This window comes from Ambystoma mexicanum, chromosome 1p (genome assembly GCF_040938575.1).
Source record: "Ambystoma mexicanum isolate Mex_15411 chromosome 1p, UKY_AmexF1_1, whole genome shotgun sequence".
NCBI lineage: Eukaryota > Metazoa > Chordata > Amphibia > Caudata > Ambystomatidae > Ambystoma > Ambystoma mexicanum.
Window position 1 is genome coordinate 1117937559 of NC_090921.1, and position 24982 is coordinate 1117962540.

At 43.0% G+C, this 24982-nt stretch overlaps 1 protein-coding gene across 2 annotated transcripts in view; it reads left to right on the top strand.

Annotated features, from left to right (window-relative positions):
* Positions 1-24982, top strand: part of LOC138449287 (zinc finger protein 282-like) — a 685501-nt gene that overhangs the window by 440792 nt on the left and 219727 nt on the right. For both annotated transcript variants that reach the window (XM_069604758.1, XM_069604759.1), the window contains one exon: positions 3994-4101. In XM_069604758.1, coding sequence (XP_069460859.1) covers positions 3994-4101 — 108 coding nt within the window. The remainder of the gene's footprint in view (positions 1-3993; positions 4102-24982) is intronic.

Below are 24982 nucleotides of genomic sequence, written 5' to 3' on the forward strand. Positions count from 1 at the left end.
TCTGTATCCTTTGTCAAATCCCCACTTTGTGACCGGGGTAGAATGAGTTTATCAGATACTTTAGAAACAATGGCCCCAGAGAAGTAAAATCTCATGGGAACAGACAAACTGTAACTTGTGTCGAGAAGAAAAACAGTTAGTATTGTTACAACATTTAATAATGGACTTTACAACCTGTGAGAACCCTGAGGGCATCCTCACACCTACTCCCCTTGGATCCTCTTCTCAGGTGGCCAGGGAAAGGCCATCGCTTTTGGATCCTGACCCTGGGGGTTGAGATGCGAGGAGGATCACCTGGGTGGAGGGTCCATGGGGATCGAGGAGAGGATGTCCTCTGGCGAGACATGGTACCCCATTTTTTCTTGTGAGAACCAATCTTACCCTCCCTCTGCCTTTATAGGCTGGTGCCAATCATGTCCCTTCATTTCCCCTCATCCCTACCACCATAGTACTGGGACGAGGAACAGGCGACTAGGAGTAGTGCACACTAACACGTCAGTTCACCACTCTAATACTGAGAAGAGGAAGAGGCCTACAGACCATTGTGAAAGCCAGGCATGTCCAGAGAACTCTAATAACTATGGTCAGGCAATTGGGCTTCAGGACCCAAACCTGTTAAATGATTGCAGGTACATAAAAGAAGGGGCTGACAATCAGAAAAGAAAAGCATTTCGGGCCTGAACATAGAGAAATCCTGTGGAAGAGGAGGCTGCTGCGGAGGGTCCTGCCTGGAGGCCAGGACGTCGGCAAGTATCCCGAAGAGACTGTGGCGTCAAGGCCCAGGCGGGCCATGAGTGGAGCACAGTGGTGGGGGCCTCCATGGTCGGGTGTCTGCAACAGAAGCTGTGGGTAACGGGAGAAATACAATTGCTGCACGTTACTGGCAGCATCCGCAAGAGGCGAGCAGAGCTGCCAGCAACCCACAGAAAGAAGACCGGAGTGCGAGCAGGGCTTGCAATACTATAAAGACGTGGATGCAGAGCAGAAGAAAAGGAAAGCAGCCGACCGGAGAAGCCGCCAGGGACCGGTGAGTGAAAATAAGAGAACACTCATACCGGGGCAAAAGTGATTGCTGAATGAACAAAATTAGATGTGCAAGATAAAGCAAACCCAAAGTGAAGGGTTGTGGTGAACAATACGAACAAGATGAAGTGTGAATGAAAGAATCCGAATTAAGAACTACTGAATACCGAACTAAAGGAAAGCCTTTTGATAAACCTATGAGTAGAATGTAAGCGTGTGTGAAGTACACAGAAAATATAATTAAAAGCAAAGAATGAACCTTATGGAAACAATGAAAAGCAAGTAGTGAATATTACTTAACAGTTGATGTGCTAAAGAGGATCCAAATTTCGAGCTCTGGAAAGAGCAAGATGAAAAAAGAGAATACAACGGTAAGAGTGGGTCAATGAATAGAGCAAGTCGAATTGTACTAAATGACTCGAATACTTAAAAATTAAAAATTAAAGTACCGTGCCCGTTGTGTTTTTCTATTTTAGAAAAATACAAGTGGATGACCTCCATCACCAGTAACGTTGAAATACTTGATCCGGTCCGGCAAACAATAATATGTGACCGGGTGTACATAATCACTAGGTCAGTATGAAAAGTATGGTAACAACTTGATCTATGTGACAGTAACCACAGATAAAAATGGGTAAATATCAGATTGTTAATAATTAATTTTTCCAGAGTAGGGGCAGATTTAATTGGTCCCTGAGAGGTAGAAGCTGTTGAACATTCCCTTCGAGACATCAGACTTTTCTGGCAAAGTGGACACAGAAGTCGAGGGCAAAAAGAAATAAAAAACGAGTGAAATAAAGGTAATGCATTAAGATAGGTTTTAGACATCTAACAATGCATGATATATGTATAGTATTAGTCTACATGTAGTTATGAATGACAATAGAAGATCGACCTATAATTAATTGTTTGCATGGAGCAAGCCATAAGTATAGACATTGTCGATTGATTGATCTCACTAAAGGATGTTATAGGATTTACCAACAAGTGATCACACATGTGAACCCTGCACCCAACAAGATAGACAGATGAAGTCAGAATAGATGTGGAGAAAGAGTTAGTATAAACAACTTCTCCTTTCTGCCGTTACTAAATGCAGAATGTTGTACGTATTAAAAATGTCAACCTGGATAAGTTCGAGCATTAATATTCGACTATCCCATACTTGCTTCCCATAGCTATCCGCCTGAAGGTTGGACTCTAAGAAAAGACTAAAGGGACCTCATTGACAGTTGATCCCAGAGAAATTACCAACAAGAAGACAAACATAACTGTACATGTCAATGGAATGTGGTAGAATTTTTACCCCTGAAGAATTTCCTTGTGAATAGCGTGAAAGTGTGAAAGGAATGAAACATGTCGGGTATGGTATGAATGCAGTATGAAAGTGAGCATGGGTGAATGAATACAAAGTAAAAATTTTATGGACTGGGATTCACTCCTCTATGAAAGAGGTGATTAAACTACAGATCCTAATGAAATTATCATCTTTTTAAAATGTTTAATAATTGAATACTACAGGATATTGAATGTGCATAGCCAAATTGAGATTTATTGAAAAATTGTTTGCCTAAAAATAACTTGAGAAAGTTTGCAAAAAAATACTTTTTATATTTGTAGATGTGATAAAGCAAAAAAATGTAATTGATGAAATGCTATTAAAGAAATAACTATTTTTGATACAAATTGGTGTAGTACATGAGAATTTATCAACTATTAATCAGATGTATAAAAAGGAAAAATCACGAAAGGATTTGGGGAAGCAAGCGACCCGGTGAACATGGTGTATTGTGAAACTAAAGTTTTGGTAGAGGGCTGGTCACAAGTGGTCGTTAAAAATTACCTCTGGTCTCTCTAAGTTAGTTGTGAAGGAAAGATAGCACCACTAAGTGAACTGTATGAAAGAGGCTGGCAAAGAGGAAAACACATTGTGGCAATGCCAAAAGGCTGGCGAGGAGAAAGCCAAATGAATGTGCACTACAACACAGGTGCAGTTACAAAGGAACCTGTGTGGACCAGAAATCCTGGGGTTACCAGATGCGTGACCTGTGATGGGTGGACCGTGTGGTCTAACAACTGCTCTTAGTCCGGGTAAACCCTATCTGTGCAAGTCAAGGAAGCATACACAGAGGAAAACCAAATGTATGAAAGAGATTGCTGAAGTGAAGCAGAAGAAAGTGATCTGTATAAACTGTCAAGGAAGCAGAAGGAGTGTAAAGTTGACCTGGAACTGGTTTTGAATACTAAGAGACTGAAACTAAATATAAGTTGGCGAGCTGGAAAAGCTGACCTCTTGGGTAAGGGAACCCTAAGACCTTATGAACTTTGTTGTTGCCTTGAGGGAGGGAACCTCAAGGCCCCTTTTTGGAACTGTGTTGTCTTCTTGGGGAATGGAACCCTAAGACTTTGTAGAACTGTCTTGAAGGGGAGCTGGAAAACGAGCTGAGAGCTGGAAGAAGCTCAGAACGTTATTTGCAACACTGTTTCTTTACTTGATGACATTGCTCCATATTGTTTAGCTTTAGTTGTAAGGGCAAGTGTAGGTTTTGGACACAGACAGACTTTTAAGTTGAACTTATTGACTCAGACTTTCCTTTGTTTCTTTAGGTGGGGAAATCCCACCTTAGCATTGGGCAAGTTAGGCCTTCAAGCATCCTGACATTTAAGTTAATAAACTACTTTTGTTTGAACTTTGAATCTGTTATCTGTGTCTTGCTTCATGATGCCTTCACGAACCGTGAATAAATATAGAGCTGCAATTTTAGGTTGTTTTGTATATTGTTCCTCTATGTTGAAATCTGAGATATTGTGGTCTGATATTAGCAGTGATTCATTTTTGGGAATTTATTTTTGATTTGTTATCTATGGGTTGGTAGGATTTTTAAAGATTTTAGTTTGTACGGTTTTATGTTTAACCATAAATGCACTTTGAACAGATTACATAAATATTACATGTTATCTGAATACCAGGGCTTGCAGATAAAGAACACATTGGTTCATTCACCATTAAAGGAGAACAGATGGATTCCCTGGACCACCTCATCTCTAAGAGAAGAGATTGCATCACCAGTGCCATAGGTAAGTACATAGTTTACCTGACTTAAATCATGGAAAAATGTACTTTGTCTATGGCAATGCATCTAGAGTTGCCTACCTTACCTAAGAGATCACAGCTACCATTTTAGGAAAATACATCCTTGGAATTACAGCCACCCACATATTTCCCTTCACTGTACTTTTTAGAATTGTCCATCTCTAGGTGCTTCAAAAACAGATGCCTACATGTATTTATTGTTTAGTATGAGGCAAAAACATCACTCAGAAATAGTTTACTCCATCACAAAAGCAAAATATAATCTGTCAGTTTACACCATTAACTGCTTGGCTGTTTCTAAAAGGGAAATGCAGGGTTTTGCGCTTATGTCTCTCTACTGTCCGGAATCTCTTCCTTTCTCCCTAACAGAAGTCCCGCCGCTTTGCAAAGTGATAGAACGGAGGAGTCGAATACCCACCCCTTCATGGCTCCTTTGTAACACCTAGGTATGCACCCCCTCTGCTACTCGCCTAACCTGAGACCGGCCCATCTGCTCCCATATATCCTGCTATGGTTGCTTGTAGATCCCTTGTTTGATTAATCGGAGGTGATCATCCCAAAGAGCCTGGCCTTGGACCCTTCTTGTGTGGCCAGGGAAAGGCAAACACTTCCTGGGGGTGGTGTTCTGCGGGAGGATCCCATGGGAGGAGACTCAGGTCAGGAGAATTGGGAGAACCCTCTAAATAACTTCCCTAGTGACCCTATGGTCTTAATGTCCTAATGCAAAGTCAAAATATGTGAAGAAAAGAAGAATAAAAACCTTGCAAACTTCAAGTCCCATAATGCCATACGTACTGGGACGAGGAAGAGGGGCTCAAAGGCACAGAACTGCAGTACGCAGTTTAGTGTTACTGACAACCTACACCTGATCGGGAAATTTGATTATTTAAATCCCACTCAGGTGCAGATCAGGAGTAGCAGTAGTAGTAGAAGTAGTTACCAGCGGGCGTGTGTGCAGCAGGGGAAGAGAGCCGAGGATGCCGGGACCTCTGCCATATCTGTAGTGGTTGATGGTGCTGAGAGTCGTGAGAAGGTAAAGGTGCCCAGCGGGAAGCACTGCTGTTGCAGGTTACCCCATGGGAGAGAAGCACTCTCTGTGCTGTGTGCTTGATTCTGGTGGTTGGCGAACAGAGAGCGAGAGGAGCAACATGGGCTCCTGTTCGGGAAGGCCACTGGACTCAATACGACGCGCAGAGAAGAAGTGGCAGCGGCACACGCGGACACGCAGGGAGAGACCAGTTAGTTGGCCTCTGACAGGGTCCCCCTCTGTATTGAAATGCTTATACTTTTTGAATATCGAACTAATGAAAGAAAGAGTTTTTGGCTGAAAAATCCTGATACGAGGAGAGAACTTTTATCACTACAACTATCCAAGTAAAGAGAGAACGATATTTAAGAAAGGCTGTGACTACCACTGCCTAAAGAAAGATGGGGCAGTAGTGAACCCAAAGTATAACCACCATTGGCAAAGTAAAGAGGGGGCAGTAGTAAACCAAAACAATAACCAGCATTGCCAAAGTAAAGATGAGGCAATATGTGAGACAGATAACAACCAGCATTGCCTCAGCCAAAGAAAGTTTATTGAAAGTAAAACGGAAAACAGATTTCTTGGAGAGAGAAGCATGAATAAAAGACATTTCCAACAATTGCCTGGTGTGATAGTAGAAACCCAATGGTGGCAGGAAAGGAGCCCTCGTTGTGAAGAGTGGCAAGGGGGAGAGGAACATAACCTGCATTGCATGTGACCAATCAATCAGTGAAACAAACAGCATCAATGGGTGTTGCATCGTTATGGAAGAAGTTGTGAATTGTACAGTTATGTTTGAAGTTGACCACACCGCAGAGTACTTGTAGTAGTGTTAGGAGAGTTATGCTGCCAGGCGAGTACACCAGGGATTAGATTGTTAGAGCTAGTCCTGGCAGGTTAGTGAACCAGGATCTGGGGAAAGGTTATGGTGAAAAGCAAGTGCCAAGGCCACTAATGTGTTTGATGAACTGTGGTAAAAACCATCCTGACAAAAACATTGTTGTGTATCAAGAAGAAGAATGTGGAAGTTGTCTTTCTCAAGAGATGAGAAGTCTTATTGAAATATTCACTGGAACAGTGAAGACAAAGAGCCTCATCATGAGTTTGGCGGTATCCCGTGTGGGATACCGCCTAACTGTATTTGCGTTACCACCCAACCGTCTGGCGGTATTACGACGGATCACAGGTTGGGGCGGTGACTGTAAATCCCCATTCCATGGGGAATGTTCGGCACAGTTACCGCTGGCGGTATTACCGCATGGTAATTGTGCCAAAAGTCAGCATTTTTCCAGCACATATATCCCCAGCTTGGAGCTGGGGGTAAATGCTGCCAGACTCATGTTTGGGCGGACCCTTAAATGCGTCGGTAATAGCGTTACTGCCGCCCAACTTGTGATGAGGCCCATAGACTTTTGTTTGGGAAACAAAGAGCCTGTGGGAACATTATGCTGAAGAGGGATGAACTTTGTTAAAGTATAAAACAATCACAACGTAAAGTGAAACCCTGCAGATGTAAAGGAACTTTGTGTTGGAAGCAGAACTTGACAATTGGGAGGAACGCTTGTGTGTTACCTGTTGAAGTAGAACCTGATTATTCGAATGAACTTTATCCTTTGGAAATTTTATTTGGAAATGTTACCATGATTCTGGGGTAGGGGGTCTGACCCTGGTTACAAGAATATTTGGTTCTAATTATTATTTTGTTGAATCTGAACAGCCATATAAATACCTGAAATGTTTTTGTTGTATGTATAAGTGTGAGGGACTGATACCTGATACTGATACCTTTTTACGTTGGAGTGTTTTCCATTTGTGTTAGTTTCATAGGCAGGGAAACCCAAGTTAGATTAGGGAAAGCGAGGCATTTATCAAACCCTTTTAAGTTAATAAAATGGCTTCTTCTGAAAAATCTTTATCAAGTTTTCCACCCCGCATTTCTAACCCCTCTCACTTGCTGCCAAATTGCACACCCTCCACCCCACCCTTTGTTAGCTCCCCACTCCCTCGTATTTATCCCTTGCAATCTTCTTTCCTCACTGTGTACTCCAACCCATGACTTGTAAATCTGTCTCTTGCTTCCCGAAGCTAGGTCTCAGCCCAATAAATATCCTAATAAGGATAATAATACAAATCTAAACAGCAAACACTAACATGTTGTGCATCCCTGCACTTCTCTCTCCCTCCTGTTCTTCTTGAATTACCTGATCGGCTCCTTTCACGTCACATTCTATTTTCATGCTTATGATACTCTGTTCTTGGAATATGGTATCCGTGGTGAGTCGGAGACCCTCCCCATCCCTTTTTATGAGGGGGCCGAGCTACAGGGAATTGGGTTGGTCTGATCTGGCTGCTACCCGATGTGCCCTGCAGAGGGTGGATGGGGAAGGATTCCTTTGCGGGTGCCTTTTCACAGAGATCCTGTATTCCCTTAATTCATCCAGATGTATCATTGCCTAAAAGATTGACCTGGGACAACAAGTCCCAACATACCCCAGAATGATCAGATTCTAACAGTAGAGTAGATGGAAACTACAAATGCTTCCTAAGTTTTAATCCGATGATAACATGAAAAGCCCTAAGTGCAGGGAACAGTTATTACGAAGTTGAATCTAACTGCAAACATATAACAGACTTCAATGGCAAAGGAATGGTGAACCACAAGAGTTTGCGGAATGCCAAATGTGAACATAAATTACTTCCCAAGAACACTAGTAAAGCACTGAACGTCCAAGTCTGACAGGAGGCTGAGGAGCAGGCCACTTGAGGTTGAGCTAAATAGAAGGCAAGGCATGAATTAGTTTTAGAGTTTGTGTAACGCTTACCTTTGACTCTGCGGGGACACCACTCCCAATAACTACGACACTCTTCTCAGGGTGCGTTGTACTCAACTTTTCTCTTTCAGATACTACTCTCTTCTTTTTAAATAGGAATCTAAGAAGAAACACAGAGAAACCAATCAAACAATTTTCTCTACAGCTAACTTGGAATAACTTACAAATTCCTCTTTGTTCCCTCCTGAAGGATTTCACTCACTATTACCTTAGACTGGAATATGGTGGGCTCTCCATCCTGCATCTGTGCAGGGGCGCTTGTTCTGTAGATGGGAGACTGATTGAGGCTTTGACTGCAGAAAACCCTTCTAATATTGAATGTACTAAGAGGATTGGTGAAGGGAAATTCTAAATAGCAAGCAAAAATATTCCACCATTAACTCCAACCAGAAGGATCACAACAACTGAACCTAGAACTGTGGTTGCACTGCAAAAATAAGATGAGATACAATACTGCCTTAGTCACAATCTGAGGAAAAACTACAAGGGGGAGCTGATTCAGAATACCAGGGAATTCCTACTGTAAATCCAAGTTCCTCATGAAAAAACGTAAGGAATGAAAAATACTAAGTTCACTCGAACTACGAGTTCATTAGATGTGCATGAGTTCCAGGAACACTTAGCCAAAGGTCACAAAAAACATGCGCGCCCTATGTGGAGCGAGCGTTACAAATGTGTCTGAAACTCTTCACAAAACATGCGCGCCTAATGTGGAACGAGTGTAGCAGTGTGTCGAAAAGCTCTTCACAGATACATGCGCACCCAATGTGGAGCGAGCATTACAGTGTGTCAAAAGGCTCTTCCCTGAAAAGTGAGCGCCTAATGTAGAGCGAGCGTTAATGTGTCAAAAGGCTTATCACAGAAACTCAAGTACAAGGACTCCGACCCACGGCACCTGTGAGGAGAATTAGTTCGGCATTCCAAGCGCAACAGCGCACTTAACAGTAACACCCGAGTATGATAAAATATACTTGCGGTGTCCGTGAAAGCAGGAAAATGCCAAACTATGTTTCTTCTCGAAATGCAGTAAAACCTAACACGTACCAGGAAATACGAGAAGGCAAATAAAGGCAAGGGAAAGTGAAAGAGGGAACTACAATGAAAGGGACACTGGACTGGGAAAACTAAATGCTAAGAAACTATGTAAGGGTGCTGAGGGAAATTTTTGACAGGAATTCCAGACCGCGGTAAGCGTCACTGAACAACAGATACGACGCGAAGCACGGAACGAAAAAGGGGAGGGGCTTAAATACCTAGAGAGTGACAGCAGCTAGACTGCTCTACCAAATACAAGGAATTCAACTTGGCGGCCATGTTGGGAGATAATGAAGTGTCTAAAGCATAATAGCCCAAAGGTCCTACCTACCCTTGGCCCAGGAGTCACATGCAGCGTAACCAGGAAACTTTAGAAAACCTTTTAAGGGGAAACCCAGTGGTTCTGACAGTATTCCCCCCCCAAAACCCCTCCTAAACTGGAACTCCCCTTCCTTGGTTTGCATGGGTTGTTACGGTGAAAAGTGTTTAACAACCTAGGGGCATGAAGATTTTCAAGAGGCTCCCAGATCCTGTCCTGAGGGCTGTAACCCTTCCAATCCACTAAGTAGTATAGTTTATTGCGCACAATTTTAGAGTCAAAGATGGCCTTGACTTCATACTCTAGCTGATCATTCTCCACTTCCACAGGAGCTGGAGCCTCTTGGATTCGAGTGTTTGGATAAACTGGTTTTAAAAGGGAAACATGAAACAGAGTGGATTTTCATGGTTCTTGGAAGGATTAGTTTCATGGCTACTGGATTGATTATTTTTTCAATGGCAAAGGGCCCCATGAATCGTGGAAGGAACTTTCGTGATCCTTTCAAGACCAAATTCCGAGTGGATAACCACACCAAATCCCCCACCCTATACTCAGGAGCCTTACATCTTTTGCTGTCAGCAAATTTCTTCTGGGACTCTTTAGCCAAGGACAAATGTTCCTTTGCTTGAGCTATAGCAGTGGTGATCTTTTCATGCAGAGATTTTACTGCAGGCATCTGCAAAGGTTCCGGTGGGTCATAGGGTGTAAAATGGACTTAGTAGAGGCATGCACAGAGTTAATATATGCATATTCTGCAATCCATAGAACATTTAGCCAGGTGTCTTCAAGTTGATGTAACATGCATCTGAGGTACTGCTCCAGTGTTTGATTGGTTCACTCAGTTTGGCCATCAGTTTGGGGATGATGACTTGTTGACAGACGTACATCAATTTTTGCTAACTCGCAACATTTCTTCCAAAATTTATAGACAAATTGGCTTCCCCGATCTGAAACTACTATTGTAGGGAAGCCATGCAACTTCACTATATTTTCCAGAAATGTCTTTGCCAATACTGAAGCCGATTGTAATCCTTTCAATTCTATAAAATGCGCCATCTTTGAGAATAAGTCCACCAACACTAAAATGGTATCACACCCTTCGCAATTTGGTAAATCTGTAATGAAGTCCATTGAAATTGTGTGCCAAGGGGCACGGGGCACGCTCAATGGTTGAAGAAGGCCAGCAGGTTTTCTTTTTTGACTTTTATTTTGAGCGCAATTACCGCATGTTTTCAAATATTGAATGACATCTTTTCTCCAAGTAGGCGACCAGTACAATCTTTTTACCTTTTCCAAAGCCTTGGCGATTCCGGGATGACCTTCCAACAGGGCTCCATGATAACTAGCAATCACTTGCTCTTGCAGTTTTGGTGTGGGCAAGTACAGACGTTCTGTAACGCTCACCTGGTTCCCACGGAGGCGCGGCGTCGAAGGCGCAGAACTCTGAAGATGGACAGGAAGGGCCCCTCTATTCTGGCTTCCCTGGCTCGTTGGATACCCTCCTGTGCGTGAAAAGGGAGTATTACCAACTGTGGAACAATGCTCAAGCCTCCCACTCCCTTCCAACCCTCCACGATACCTCCTCCACGATTCCCCGTGAAGCCTCACCTTAGGGTTTGGAAGGATGAGCTCTCCATCCTGCTTCTGATGCAGGGGCGCGTTGAAACCCAGTTACTTCACTGGATTGAGGATTGATGGGAGTTCAGGTAAGCTTGACTGTTCAGGTAAGGCGCTGTAAAAGTTCTGTTCAAAAGTTCAAGCTTAATAATAATGTTTGTTGTCTAATTGCAGCAAGCGCTAATGCTTATGTCTTTTTCCCCTTAGGGGCTGGGGTTCGGAGTGCCGGAGATATGGCGCCGACCCGAAGTGAAACAGTTCTGGATGAGCGCTCAGGTAATGTCTTTGCATTCGCTCATTCAATGTCTTTGTCTTTTTTCCCCATAGGGGCCGGGGTCCGGAGATGCCAGGAAGCGGCAGGACCCGAAATGCAGTGGGAATAATCCAACAGGTAAGACTTAAAAGGAAACTGAGCTTTCCTTATTCCTTTTCTCCCTCTCACCTTTGTTCTTGTCTTTTTTCCTCTAGGCGCCGGGGGCGTAGCTGAATCCGGAAGATCGCTGCTGAAGATGAAAGCGCCTTGCAAAGGTGAGTAAAATGCAGCGCTGCAGCGATCGAAACGAAATGCCTTTAAAATGATGTCTTCCTTTTCAGGGCCATTGGAGAAATGACTCCGGGATGCAGATTTAGCAGGTAAGGGCTTTTCTTCTCCTATTCTCTTCCTTTCTCCCCTTGCAGGTGTTCCAGGGTGCTGGCAGGCGTGGCTGAAGTCAGGATGCAGGAGCTGACACGGTGAGCGTCCAGCTGCTAGGTGCAGAACAACGCGAAGCATGTGTGGCTGTTCGGGTGGGGTTTAAATAGCCTTGGAAGAAGTTCCTGGTATGTATCCTTCCACCAATCAGGTATGTATCCTTCCCCGACCACACCCGGGTGGTGAAGTAGTCCTACAGGTTAAGTAGTCCCATTCAGGCCTCAAGAGGGCCTGGATGAAGCAGCAAGGTCTGCATCAGGTAAGTGTGCACCCAAGCACTTAAACACATATCCTCTTCTATGAGCCTGGCGCCTAAGGCGCCAGGACTGGGGTCCGCTATGAGCCTGGCGCCTAAGGCGCCAGGACTGAGTCCAAAGGGCCCCGACTTTGGCCCGCTGAGACTTCCCTGGGGAAAATTATGTCTGCCTCTGGGGTTGCTGGGCCCGGCCTGGCTCCTTAGAGGTAGGCATCATGACACGTTCCTGATAAAAAGGTAAACCATCAAGCACTGTAAAACGTTCTCCTTTCGACTCCCACCTCATCAACTCGTCCTTATCTATGCTGGTTCTTATCTCATTGCATAGTTCTTCAAATGTCAAGTCGGTGGTGTCTATAACTCCTAGTAACTTCTCCCCAGAAATTATCTCCACAGGATTCACAGGCGCATAAGCTCCTTCACCTTTCCCAATACGAGATAAGGCATCCGCCTTTCCATTTCGCACTCCCGCTCTGATGTAATGATGAAGTCATATTCGGCAAAAAAGAGGGCCCATCGCAACTGCCTAGAGGATTGTGCCTTTGCATAGCGTAAATATTGCAAGTTAAATTGGTCGGTGAAAATGGTCACTGTGTGTCTCACTCCTAGCAGGTGATGTCTCCATTCTTTCAGTGCGCATTTTATTGCCAAAAGCTCTTTATCTGTAATGGTGTAGTTCAATTCGGCAGCAGAGAATTTCTTAGACCAAAAGGCCACTGGGTGCAGTTCTTGGGTATCAGGATCACGCTGAGACAAAACGGCTCCCATGGCCACGTTAGAAGCATCCGTCTCAACCACAAACGGAAGGTCCGGTCTTGGATGTTGGAGAACTGGTGCGGCGGTATATCGCTCCTTTAGTTTTTTAAAGGCCTCATCAGCTTCTTTTGTCCAATCAAATTTTCAGTTTTTTTCTGAGTAACGAGGTGATGGGATGAGCCAAGCGAGAAAAATCAGAAACAAATAGCCTATAAAAATTGGCAAATCCCAGAAAACTCTGAATTCCTTTGACTGAAGTAGGGGCGGGCCAAGAGAGAATGGCATCTACCTTTCTGTTGTCCTTCTTGATTCCTCGTGCAGACAGGATAAACCCCAAAAATTCAATTTCCGGGACATGAAAATGACATTTCTCTAACTTAACATACAGAGATGTATCCTTCAGCGTTTGCAGCACAGAATGTTACATGCTTCACATGATCAGAATGGTTTGCAGAGAAAATGAGAATGTCATCCACATAAACAACCACACAGATGTCCAACAATTCTCTAAAGATGTCATTCAGGACTGAAAAGTCGCTGGCGCATTGCAAAGCCCAAAGGGCATTACTTGGTATTCAAAGAGCCCGAACCGCGTTCGGAAGGCGGTTTTCCACTCTTCACCCTCCTTGATGCGGATAAGATGATAGGCTCCTCTCAGATCAAGCTTGGTGAATACTAGTGCCCGTTTCACCTGGTCCAGCAAAGTTGAAATAAGGGGAAGCGGATACCGGTTCTTCACAGTAATTTGGTTCAAGGCTTTGTAATCAGTACATGTCCTTAAATCACCTTCTTTTTTAGGCACAAAAAAGAGAGGTGATGCCGCTGGAGACTTGGATGGCCTAATAAAACCATTGGCTAGGTACTGATCTAGATATGACTTCAAGTGCATATTTTCTTTTTCAGTGAGGGCATAGATTCTACTGCATGGAAGCTGAGCTCCTGGAATTAGGTCAATTTGACAGTCATACGGTCTGTGGGGGGGTAATACTTCTGCTTAACTTTCTTCTTGAAATATATCCTGGAATCTTTTATACTCTTCTGGCAATTAACCTATTAGACCTAAGGTAGATTGAGTAGTTGCATTAGGCCACCTTATTACTCCTCAACCTTCTGCCGAAAAACACACATTCTGACAATTAGAGGGAAAGGTCAAGGTCAGAGAACACCAATCAATCACTGGGTTATGCTTCTCCAGCCACGGTATTCCCAAGATGATCCGGAATTGTGGGGCTCGAATAAGGTCAAAAGAGATCCTCTCCTCGTGTCCTTCCTGGCAAAGCATAGTGAGCGGGTTGGTGCACTGTGTAACTGGACCTGACACCAATGGAGTGCCATCGACCCCGGAAAGATTCTCGGCTTCCAACTTATTCCTTAAAGAGAATACCAATTTGCTTGCCAGATGCTGATCCATGTAATTGCCAATTGCCCCACAGTCAATGTATGCAATTAATGCATGCCTGTCGGTGGGAGTTTCTGGATGAAAAAGGACGATAGGAAACACAAAGTGTGAGGTCGCTGTAACCTTTTCCATGCTCGACAAGCGGACCTCTGGACTTGTCGGGCACTGGAGTTTTCCGCCATCTGTTCTTTTTTGTCCTGAGTAACTCCTCCTAAGGGTTTCCAAGCAGGTTTTACTGGGCAGTCTTTCAAAAAGTGACCAGCCTTGCCACAATACAAGCACAACTGCAATTGTCGTCTCTTTTCTCGCTCAGCTTGGGATATTGGGCCTCAGATTCCACCCAACTGCATAGGTTCAGAATGAGCATCCACTCCTGACTTCACCACTGGTTCTTTGGAACGGACTACGAAAGGCCGATTGTCCTGACGTGCTCGATCTGTTCTTCTGTCCTAAAGACGATGATCCAATTGGATAGTTAAGTCTATGAAATCCGCAATACCTTCAGGCGGGTTTACAACTTGAGCTAAAACATCTTTCAATTCACTACATAGCCCACGATAAAACAGTGTGGTTCTCTTCTCTGTGGGCCAATTAGTTTCAGCCACCAGCCTATTAAAAGTTGCGACATATGCAAGTAGCTCCTGATTGCCCTGCTTTAGTGATAGCAACTCATTATCCAAAGCTTGTCCTTGTGTGTGACGAGCAAACAGTTTCTCTAATTCTCGTTGAAATTCTGCGAAGCTTTGTAACACTGGATCATCCCTATTTACCAGGCGAATGGAACAATCCGCAGCACATCCTCCCATATAAGATAACACGAAAGCACTCACGGTCTGCACAAAAAGTGTAATCTACACTGATTTAAGAACACTGCAAACCTTTTGGGGTCCCCCGTAAAGCGCTCCGGAGGAGCCAAGGGAATATTTCCAGGGATGACCACCTGAACAGGAACTGGGGGCGATGTAGAGGAAGAAGCCTGGGCGCTACCTTGGGGTAAGGGCACCTGCCCCGCTTGATTCTGTAACAATTGACGAGCTAGTTCTTCAGTCCGTTCTCTATTCATTCCTAGTTCTCTTCTAAGAGCACTGGTTTCGGACCGGGCTGCAAGGACTTCGGCTCTCAATTCTCCCAATAGTTGGGTGAGCTGACCTACCTCAGGAGATCCCATGATGTCCAGGCAGAGTACTTTTCTGGACGGCTTCGCGTTCTGTAACGCTTACATTTGACTCTGCTGGGACACCACTCCCAATAACTACGACACTCTTCTCAGGGTGCGTTGTACTCAACTTTTCTCTTTCAGATACTACTCTCTCCTTTTTAAATAGGAATCTAAGAAGAAACACAGGGAAACCAATCAAACAATTTTCTCTACAGCTAACTTGGAATAACTTACAAATTCCTCTTTATTCCCTCCTGAAGGATTTCACTCACTATTACCTTAGATTGGAATATGGTGGGCTCTCCATCCTGCATCTGTGCAGGGGCGCTGAGCAAGCGTTAATGTGTCAAAAGGCTTATCACAGAAACTCAAGTACAAGGACTCCGACCCACGGCACCTGTGAGGAGAATTAGTTCGGCATTCCAAGCGCAACAGCGCACTTAACAGTAACACCCAAGTATGATAAAATATACTTGCGGTGTCCGCGGAAGCAGGAAAATGTCAAACTCTGTTTCTTCACGTACCAGGAAATACGGGAAGGCAAATAAAGGCAAGGGAAAGTGAAAGAGGGAACTACAATGAAAGGGACACTGGACTGGGAAAACTAAATACTAAGAAACTATGCAAGGGTGCTGAGGCAAATCTTTGACAGGAATTCCGGACCGTGGTAAGCGTCACTGAACAACAGATGTGACGCGAAGCACGGAACGAAAAAGGGGAGGGGCTTAAATACCTAGCGAGTGACAGCAATTAGACTGCTCTACCAAATACAAGGAATTCAACAGGGCGGCCATGTTGGGAGATAATGAAGTGTCTAAAGCATAATAGCCCAAAGGTCCTACCTACCCTTGGCCCAGGAGTCACATGCAGCGTAACCAGGAAACTTTAGAAAACCTTTTAAGGGGAAACCCAGTGGTTCTGACAGTTTGCTAATTAAATTATTTTTGATTAGCAAACAGGCTCATTTGATTAGCAATTTTGTACTAATATTGTTAATGTCACCAGAAGTTATTTGTACCCAAGACATGAAATGAGCTACAATACAGCCTTGCAAATTCTTTAAACTTCAACTAGAACTGGAGGTCGGGTAACATAGTTTACCTATTCAACCGAAGAGAAATGCACTCGACCCATTGTAACGCTTACCTGAAAACTCTGCAGGAACGCCCTTTCAGAACTCTATAACCAACTTCAAGAACAATAATTTCTGTAGAAAAACCAAGAAACAATAACCTTCCTTAACAATGGGCTCTCAACATGAATTCCACTCCACTGAGACAATATATATAAGGGTTACTCTATAATTACTCAGGCTCACCTTCTTTCCTATTTTTGTGAGATCACCATCCTGTATACACACAGGGGCGCATGTCCTGTAGAATGGTGATGAAGTAATGGAGAGCACTAATTAAGAGGGGAAACCTATGAAGGCTAGCAGGGTCGAAGTGCCAAATAGGAATGACAGTAAATATGAACTGGCGTGGTAACACTTGTTGTAGAAAAAAGATCACTAGGTAAGGTGGTTCCTAAAACATAAGGAAAACAACTGTAATGCACCCTAGTGCTTCAACCTACAAGTGAATAAAGAATGGGTTTAAAAATAATCTAACAGTGACTCTAGTAAATACACACAATTAACCCTTAACCCTGTTCAAGGAATACTAACGGCAAGGTAGTGGCGGGCTTGAGTGACAAATGTGACTAAACAGGCAATGGGAAAAAAAATAAACGTGTTAAAAACCGACGCGCACGGAACAGCATAACGCGCGCCAGCTGAGGCAGTCAAATAAAGAACACAATGAGGAAATGGCAAAATAGCAAGCCGCTGCTAAATGACCACTGCAACAAGTAATGCAACAAACAATATAATGTCTCGAGTAGAATACCAAAAAAAACAGTACTTGCGTGAGGAGGAGCAGCTCTTACCGGAAAACTCTGAGGGAAATAGGAGAAGTGACAGGAAATACTACAAAGTGCAAAATGAACAATTGGGAAAAGGGGGGGGGGGCAGAACTCTGTGACTACGGAAAGAAAGCAGAGAAACGGAACTCTAAAACTGTGGAGAACTGAGAAAAGGGACGGGCCAAATGACTTCAGACTGGAACTGTGAGGAAGGTTTTCTTCACGAGTCGCGGTAAGCGTTCGTACTGCAGCACAGTCAACCACGTGAAGCGCGAGTCTCCAGATGAACTGGCTTATTATAGCAGAAATCAGTAAACAACTAGACCGGTAATGTTAGTTCCTCCATGGCACAACAGGGCGGCCATTGAGGAACACAAAATCTGATTGATTCTATAAGAAACCAACCTAACCTTAGGACTTTCCAATAACTAATCAAGATTGAACCCCTGTGCTACCTGCTAAACCTGTGAACGGGCTCGTGGTCATGGCAGCCATATCAATGGATGAAAACAAATTTTAAATTTGATTTCTTTAAAATGGTGCATGTCCCTACAAACCTACTTTATGTTTGTAACACTGCTGCCACCCAGAGGCCAGCCATGCACAGTTAAACCTTTGTTTGCCATTTATCTGCAATGTAAATGTTAAGTAAAAGTTTCAAACATCTCTTGCAAATGCTACTCGCCCTTTATAAAAATCTACTTGACTATGGAAGTGGGCGAAAAGACTTTGCGAGCCATAGATGTGTCTGTAAAATGTAAAAGGTTAGCTGCATGAAAGGACACAATAAAAAAGGCTCTGAAAAAAGTTTGGCCAGCTGTCTCCTGCAGGTGGTAATATATAATAGAATCATAAAGCAAAGCGTACTCTGCAGGCCAACTACAGTGTTTGGTATTGCAGTAGATCTATAAATGTACAGACTGGATGGAACTATTGATCACTATTTTGCATAAGCATCTAGTTCGCTTTATCTATTCTTTATGTAAGTGGTAAGAAAGAGAGGTAAGAGAGACTAAGCAGAGTGGATTGCGTAGCAGGGAGAGAACTGGTCAAAATAAGTGGAATATTGTAGTTTGTGGTCATCTCACTTTCAGGGTACCCGGTATAAAACAGAGTGATAATTCAGAATTTCAAGGAATATGGGTTTGCCCATGGGTTGAGCACCAGTTGCAAGATGTATGCAACCTGCAGGTTACAGACTAGGTTTGCCATCAAACAAATGTAATCATGTACATTTTCAAAAGTGTTCACTTGTCAAAATAATGCATCTTTTTCAACAAAATGAAATACAGTGGACACTATGAAATTTAGATACACTAACCTAAACCTACAGAATTGCATAGCAAATTGCTATGCGACACTGCTTATTTTATGCCTTGAGAAGGCGACACTTGCTGCGAGAAAATCGAACACAGCAGAGCTGCATCCACAAACATCTTCAGTTCCAAGATAGTGCCAATAGCCCAGCCCATATGTGAAGGCTTGGGCCGACCATTGAACAATCTGTTGTGATGAATCCTTAGATGTCGTCACTTCTTCCCGCGGGGAAGCCCCTTCCCATGAGGCCAGGGAGGTGAGGCCGCTACCCGATAGTCCTCTTGGGGACTATCGGGTAGCGGTCAAGCCAAAGAGCAATAGAGACCAGGGTCGGGGACCCCACAGAAATTAGATGTCTTCCTCATGGCAATGCTTGGCACGGGATGAGCCAAAGAGAGGAAGAAGAGGATCTGAGATCCCTTTAGCAGTTGTGAACTGTGCAAAGCAAGTCTGAGAAAATGCCAGAGAAAGGGAAACATTCCCCCTGCATTGTGACCTGCAAGGTAAGCCTGAGAAAAGGCAAGGGAAAGAGAGACATTCCCCCTGGTGATGTGAATTAAAAAGTAAGCCTGAGAAAAGCCCAGCGGAAGGGAGTCATTCCCCCTGGCATTGTGAACTGCAAAGTAAGCCTGAGAAAAGGCCAGAGAAGGGAGTCATTCCTCCTGGCATTGTGAACTGCAAAGTAAACCTGAGAAAATGCCAGGGCAAGAAATATATTCTCCCTGGTGTTGTGAACTGCAAAGTAAGCCTGAGAAAAGGCCTGGGGAAGGTAGACCTTCCCCCTGGTATTTCCAACTATAAAGAAAGCCTGAGGAATGGCCAGGGGAAGGGAGACATTCCCCCTGGTGTTGTGATCTGTAGAGTAAGCCTGGATAAGGGCCAGTGGAAGAGTCATTCCCCTGGCACTGTGAGAGCAAGATACCTGGAGAAGGGAGGCATTCTCTAGGAACCCAATAGTGAAGAAACGACTGTAAGGCAATGGGGAATGTGGATGTTTGAACTGGAACCTTTACCTTTTGAGTTTTTATTGAGAAACGTACGGCTCTTTGGCATTTCAAACTAACAGGAACTCTGTTTTGTGCCTTGGAAAGGGATTGAGACCTAGGGAAGGGAGTCATTCTTTCAGTTAAAGACCCCACCTAACAACTAGAGCCGTGATCCGCTGTCCAGAAGAAGGGAGACCTTCTTCTGGACCACAAAGTTCCCCTACCTCTTTAGTTTAGTTAAAAGTGTGGGGGGCAGAAGTAGTTTTTTGACACAGGATGATGGACTATTGATTAACACGGATATCTTGACAATTCCCTTAGCATGTTTAGTTGAGGAGGGGAAACCCCTCTTAGAGTTGGAGAAAGTTATGGTTTTTATTTTCATTACTAATAAACATTTATGACAACAACCATGTCACCTGTGTGCCACTCTCCTCCTTCTGCACCCTTACACTGTATATCATTTAAGTCCTGACCGACACCAAAATAGCTCCAACTAAAACACCAGGAGAGGCAAAACCGAATGGGAAACTTAAAAATGAGCCGCTTACTGGAAAGACCAATCCTAGACCAGATTAGAAAAACAGCACTGGCCCACCACAATAAAAGAGGCTGTAAAAAGCCAGAAGTGACCAAAGATAGGAGGAAACAAACGTGCTTTTCACCGCTTTCTAGATACCCGGTGAGACTGCAGCCTGGGTAGAGGAAGTCCATCTGCTATCAGTTGTTCAGCAGTTAGTTACTCTGACAGAGATGGGCCAAAGGTCCTACTGCAAGAGCTTATTGTTCATGGAGAAGAGATCTTGGAGGCAGGCTCTATCAGCCAAACCTGAGACCAGAAGAAAGGAATGAGGACTGGGCGTGTTCTTAAAGAGTATAAGAAGAGGAGCCCCTGGCAGGAGTGAGAGAATGTAATCTGCTTGAAAAGTACCCAGAAGCATAAGGGAAGACAGACTAGTTATCAATAAGAGAAGTGTGAATGAATCAAAGGTGGTGGCGAGACCCAAGCGAATCGTGAGAACATGAGGTCGTGGGGAGACCTGTGAGGAATCCTGAGGAATCCTGAGAGAAGCAAAATTTGTGGAGAGACTGATAGTCTGAACTGCATACTCATATCCATCCTTTGCCTGCATCTGATAGGAATATGTGCAGAACTAACTTCCACAAAGAGGGTTGCGTTTCTCACTGTCTTTGAATCACAAGTACACATATGCTGTAGAAAGTCCATATTACCAGGAAGGAACGACTGGTGGCAGTACGCCCAGATAGGCAAGTGTACTACTCCATGAAATAGTTTTCTGTTGAGCACACTCGCACACAGATGTGGAAGGGATACTGCTTTAGGGTTCAACAAGTTAAGCATTATCCCTTACACATTGCTTATGGTGTATCCAGCTGCTGTGGTATGGTGGAATAAGGAGTCGGACAAAGGGGTGGTATGTTTCAACAACATTTTAATTAAGAAATAAAGAAAAGAACCTATCTCTCCCTATCTCTAAAGGGTTATCCCTTAAACAAATATCAACTTGGGTGCCCGTCGTCAGGATGTTTGTCCAAATAAAAAGTGTCCATCCTCTGTCCAAAAACCTACTTTAACTCTACCACTAATATATAAAAGGGTTCAGCATCCAAATGAAAATAGTAACAGTAGAATAACTTCTCCTGATGAATTAGCTTTTCCAACAATCTTTTGCACTGTTTTCTGATTCAAATAAAGAGAGTATTGTCAGGAGAATGGCTCTCTTCTTCTGGCCCACCCTGCACAGCCTTAAGGGCTATCTTCGGGTAGTCTTTTACATTAGTCTTCAGGAGTCTCTTCACCTCTTCCCAAGGGCTTCTGAAAGCTTGCTTTACAGTTCCAGCAATTCTTCCCTGTCTTATGACATTATAAAGATTATCGGCAGACAACGCTTGTTGTCCAGTATCCTGTTTTTTAAAAAAATAATGTTTATTAGTGTTTTATTGGTTAAATATAACCTTTAACACATTACCAATAACATCATCATATTTAATATAGAAAATAGTTATAAAAGTTGTTTAACTATTTCTTGCCGCACATAATAAACAGTAAAATTGATAATTAAATTCTCACAAGAATAAATATTACTCCAGAACTGACGGGAATAAATGAAGCACAAATCATATGATAATTTCCCATACGCTTTCTCATAAATGTCTATAAGGCTCCTACAATCCGTCAACAAATGTCTTGGAGTCTCAATGTCCATATTACAAAGCCTTTCCTAAAACCTATCTGCTGGTTTTTAAATATATTTTCCTTATTTAACCATTCATTAATAAATCGCAGTAGCAATTGAGAAAACATCTTTGCACTGGAATCAATCATTGCTAATAAGCGATAATTCACAGGAGAATCTCGAGAACCCTTTTTATAAATTGAAAGCAAAATAGAATGGTTCCAACTATTTGGTGTAATACCAGTTTTTACTATTTCTTGGGAAATGACAAATAAAACACAGGCCTAAATCTTAGGTTCTTTCTTGAATAGTGCATTAGGCAGTCCATCAGGGCCTGGGGCTCTTGATTGCTTTAAGTTCATTATCACAGCCTCTATGTCATTCACTGTGAACATAAAGAAGTTTTTATCTTTAATCTCATGGTAATAATTCTTACTATTGTTCTTGAGGTCCTAAGACCCCGACCTTGCTTCTCAGCACCTATTCCTCTCTGACAGGCTCTCCTGGACGTTCTGGGCTCTCTGGCATTTCAGCAAGGTACTCAGACAGGAGGCAGAGTCAGGTTCATCAGGTTTTATTTCACGCCAGACTGACACAAACAGCATCGTTGTCCAGTACACGAACCCCCTTCCCCTTCTGAAAACGGAGCTTCCTTTTATACCTTTCAGAGCAAAAGAGTCAAACCTCCTCCCTTTTCCAAACATGTCCAGGCAAAACCCTCCGCTTACTATACTGGCGCACCAGGAAATTCTTTCTTATCTTTTTAAATCTTCAAATTGAAATACATTCTGGAACCCATCCTTGGACTTTCCCGGCCACACTACCCAAATATAGTCACGCAGCTGCGTACCTAGGCGAGAAACTCCAGACATGGACTCATTATATGTCTGGTTTCAGAATGCTTATCTGGTTTCTGCAGGGCACTGTGGCCTTGAATTTTTCAACTCCAGGGCTGACTTATGCTGCCACTGTCTGCAGAGGGCTTCTTCATTTAATGCATTCTGTTAACTCATTTAAAGGCATTGTCGTTTACATAAATGGTAGAGTTATTTTCTGTCTAGGTAAAGGAAACAATGTATAATCATTTTCGTAATCAATTTTTTATAATATGCATTCTGTACCTTGCCTACTTAATAAACCATGATGAAAGCATTTTCCACTTTATAAACATAACACCATTTAAAGTACTAATGTCTTTTAACCCTATGAGTTCTATTTTCACACATTTACAATACTAAATCACTCGATACAAATTTCTCTGCCTGGCTTTAAGTGGGGGGCTGCCCCCTACTGCATTCAGTTGCTGGTACCTCATCTTCATTTCAGCACATCCATTACACTCCCCCGTCTACAAAGTTCTTGGTTGCTAAAACAATTACTTTCAACCATATCCATGTCCACCCACCTTGATACTTATCTAAAAAATATTCTATCACAATTCTGCAATTTGTCAAATACCAACATATTATAATTCTTGAAACAAAACATGTGTGTGTCTTTAAACTTCTTTTATCTTCTTTCATCTAAGCCCCACCTTCCTTTCTCAATTTACTTTAAACTAACTGTATGCCTTAGATAATTTCACAGCCATTGTGAGACTCGAGAGGTTGGTCAAGCTTTGAGATAACCCATTAGCCCATTGTCTTTTCATATGTCATATCTTGTCTGCAACTTCCATGAAATACAATCTCTCCTTGATCATCTTCTTCTGCCCATGCATATGTATACAATGTTTTCAAACTGTATCTTTCCCTCTTGTTCTTCACATTTTCTTCTTCCGTATTTTCCAGTTGACTCATCTTAGTTTGGCAATGGTGGACCGTCTGTGTCCTGTCGCCTTTGTCCTTTTCGTTGAGCTGTTTTCACAGTCCGTCTCCCAGGTTCTTCGATGCTTAGACCAGGAGTCCATTGTTTCCTTTTTCACAAAGAGTTCACTTTTTCTCGAGTGTCTCTCTTTCAATAAATGCATTGTTCAAATGAGTCCAAAAGAGGGGACGTTTCAGCATGGGGACATAAGGTTGGGGGAGTCTTTTGCAGACACAATTCAGATAATCAACCTTGACCAAGCTTCCATTGGGTTTCTCTACGACCTCCCTCTTTCCTCGAACGGGTCGACGTTAATTTCCTGAGGCATACAGATCCCTCGATGCATACCTGTAATATAAAACTGAATGCATTGCTTTTGTAAAATAAACATGTCTCTTTTATTTGCCACATTCCCTATCAAACCATTTCCTTAAAAACCCCTCTGATTCACATTCCAGCACTCATACCCTACCTCCTAGAATACTGCGAGACATTCCTTCTTATTGAACACTCCTGCCTCTTAGAGGAACTACAAGACATTTTCATTTAAACATTTCTTTTTTATGGGTCATTCCTGCCTCATAAACAAAATATGCCCCCATCTTTTGCTCTGTGTCAGCCGGCTAGAACCTGAGTTTGTTTAGAAATAACAAAATTTGTCCTACATAGGACACATTTTTCTCTTGAGGGTGACACATGCAACCCTAAGGAGACAAAAATAACAATTAAAGAAAGACGTCTTCTTCTTTTCTGGTCTTCTAGGCACATCCGTAGCAGATGATCGAGACGTCCTTGGGGATCCCCGTTGTCTGTAGAAAGTCAAAATACGAACAAAAGTCATTTGTGCACTGGTAAGGGGTCAGGTTTTCTTTCCAACTTCAACCCTTTCCTCCTTTTCTGCTATCAATCATTCTCCCATACTTGTTGGTGCACATAAACAACTATTTTAAACCACCACGCAGGATACTTAGTTTAGGCTTGGTTCTTTGCTCAGCTTAGCTGCACGTGCTTCCTAGTTAGCAGTAAATACTTCCTCAGCTCAGCAGCCTTTTTCCTTTTCTCTTCTTGTCTTTGTTGGACCATGGCCTTTGTTTGTGCTTTGTGTTCCCCCTATGGAGACAAACAGAGGCGTTTCCCTTTGCACCGTCTCCGCCTAACTTAATCTAGTCTACCCCTGTTTTTGAGACTATGGCACCAATTCTTATTATGTGCCTCCATTTTTTATTGTACATAACAATGTTTGCCTCGTCTAATAATTGCATAACCCTATCACATCAACCTTTTTTAGCATTACGAACACAAAAATAATTACTCACCTTCAATTTGACTTCTGTTTTCTGTGGTTGTCTGAAATGGCCATGTTGTCATCTATTTCCTACTCATTCCACACCTGATTGTACCTATCTTGGAAAAAACAGCTGAACACTTGAAGACATTGTGTCTCTTACTACCTCTTTTCCTGTTACTCACCTGGATCTTCCTACTTTTGATGCTGATCAATTGTGTGTCCACATCCTTTTAGCGTGAACTAGTACTTAACTTTTTCTTTTTCTCCCTGATTAAGAC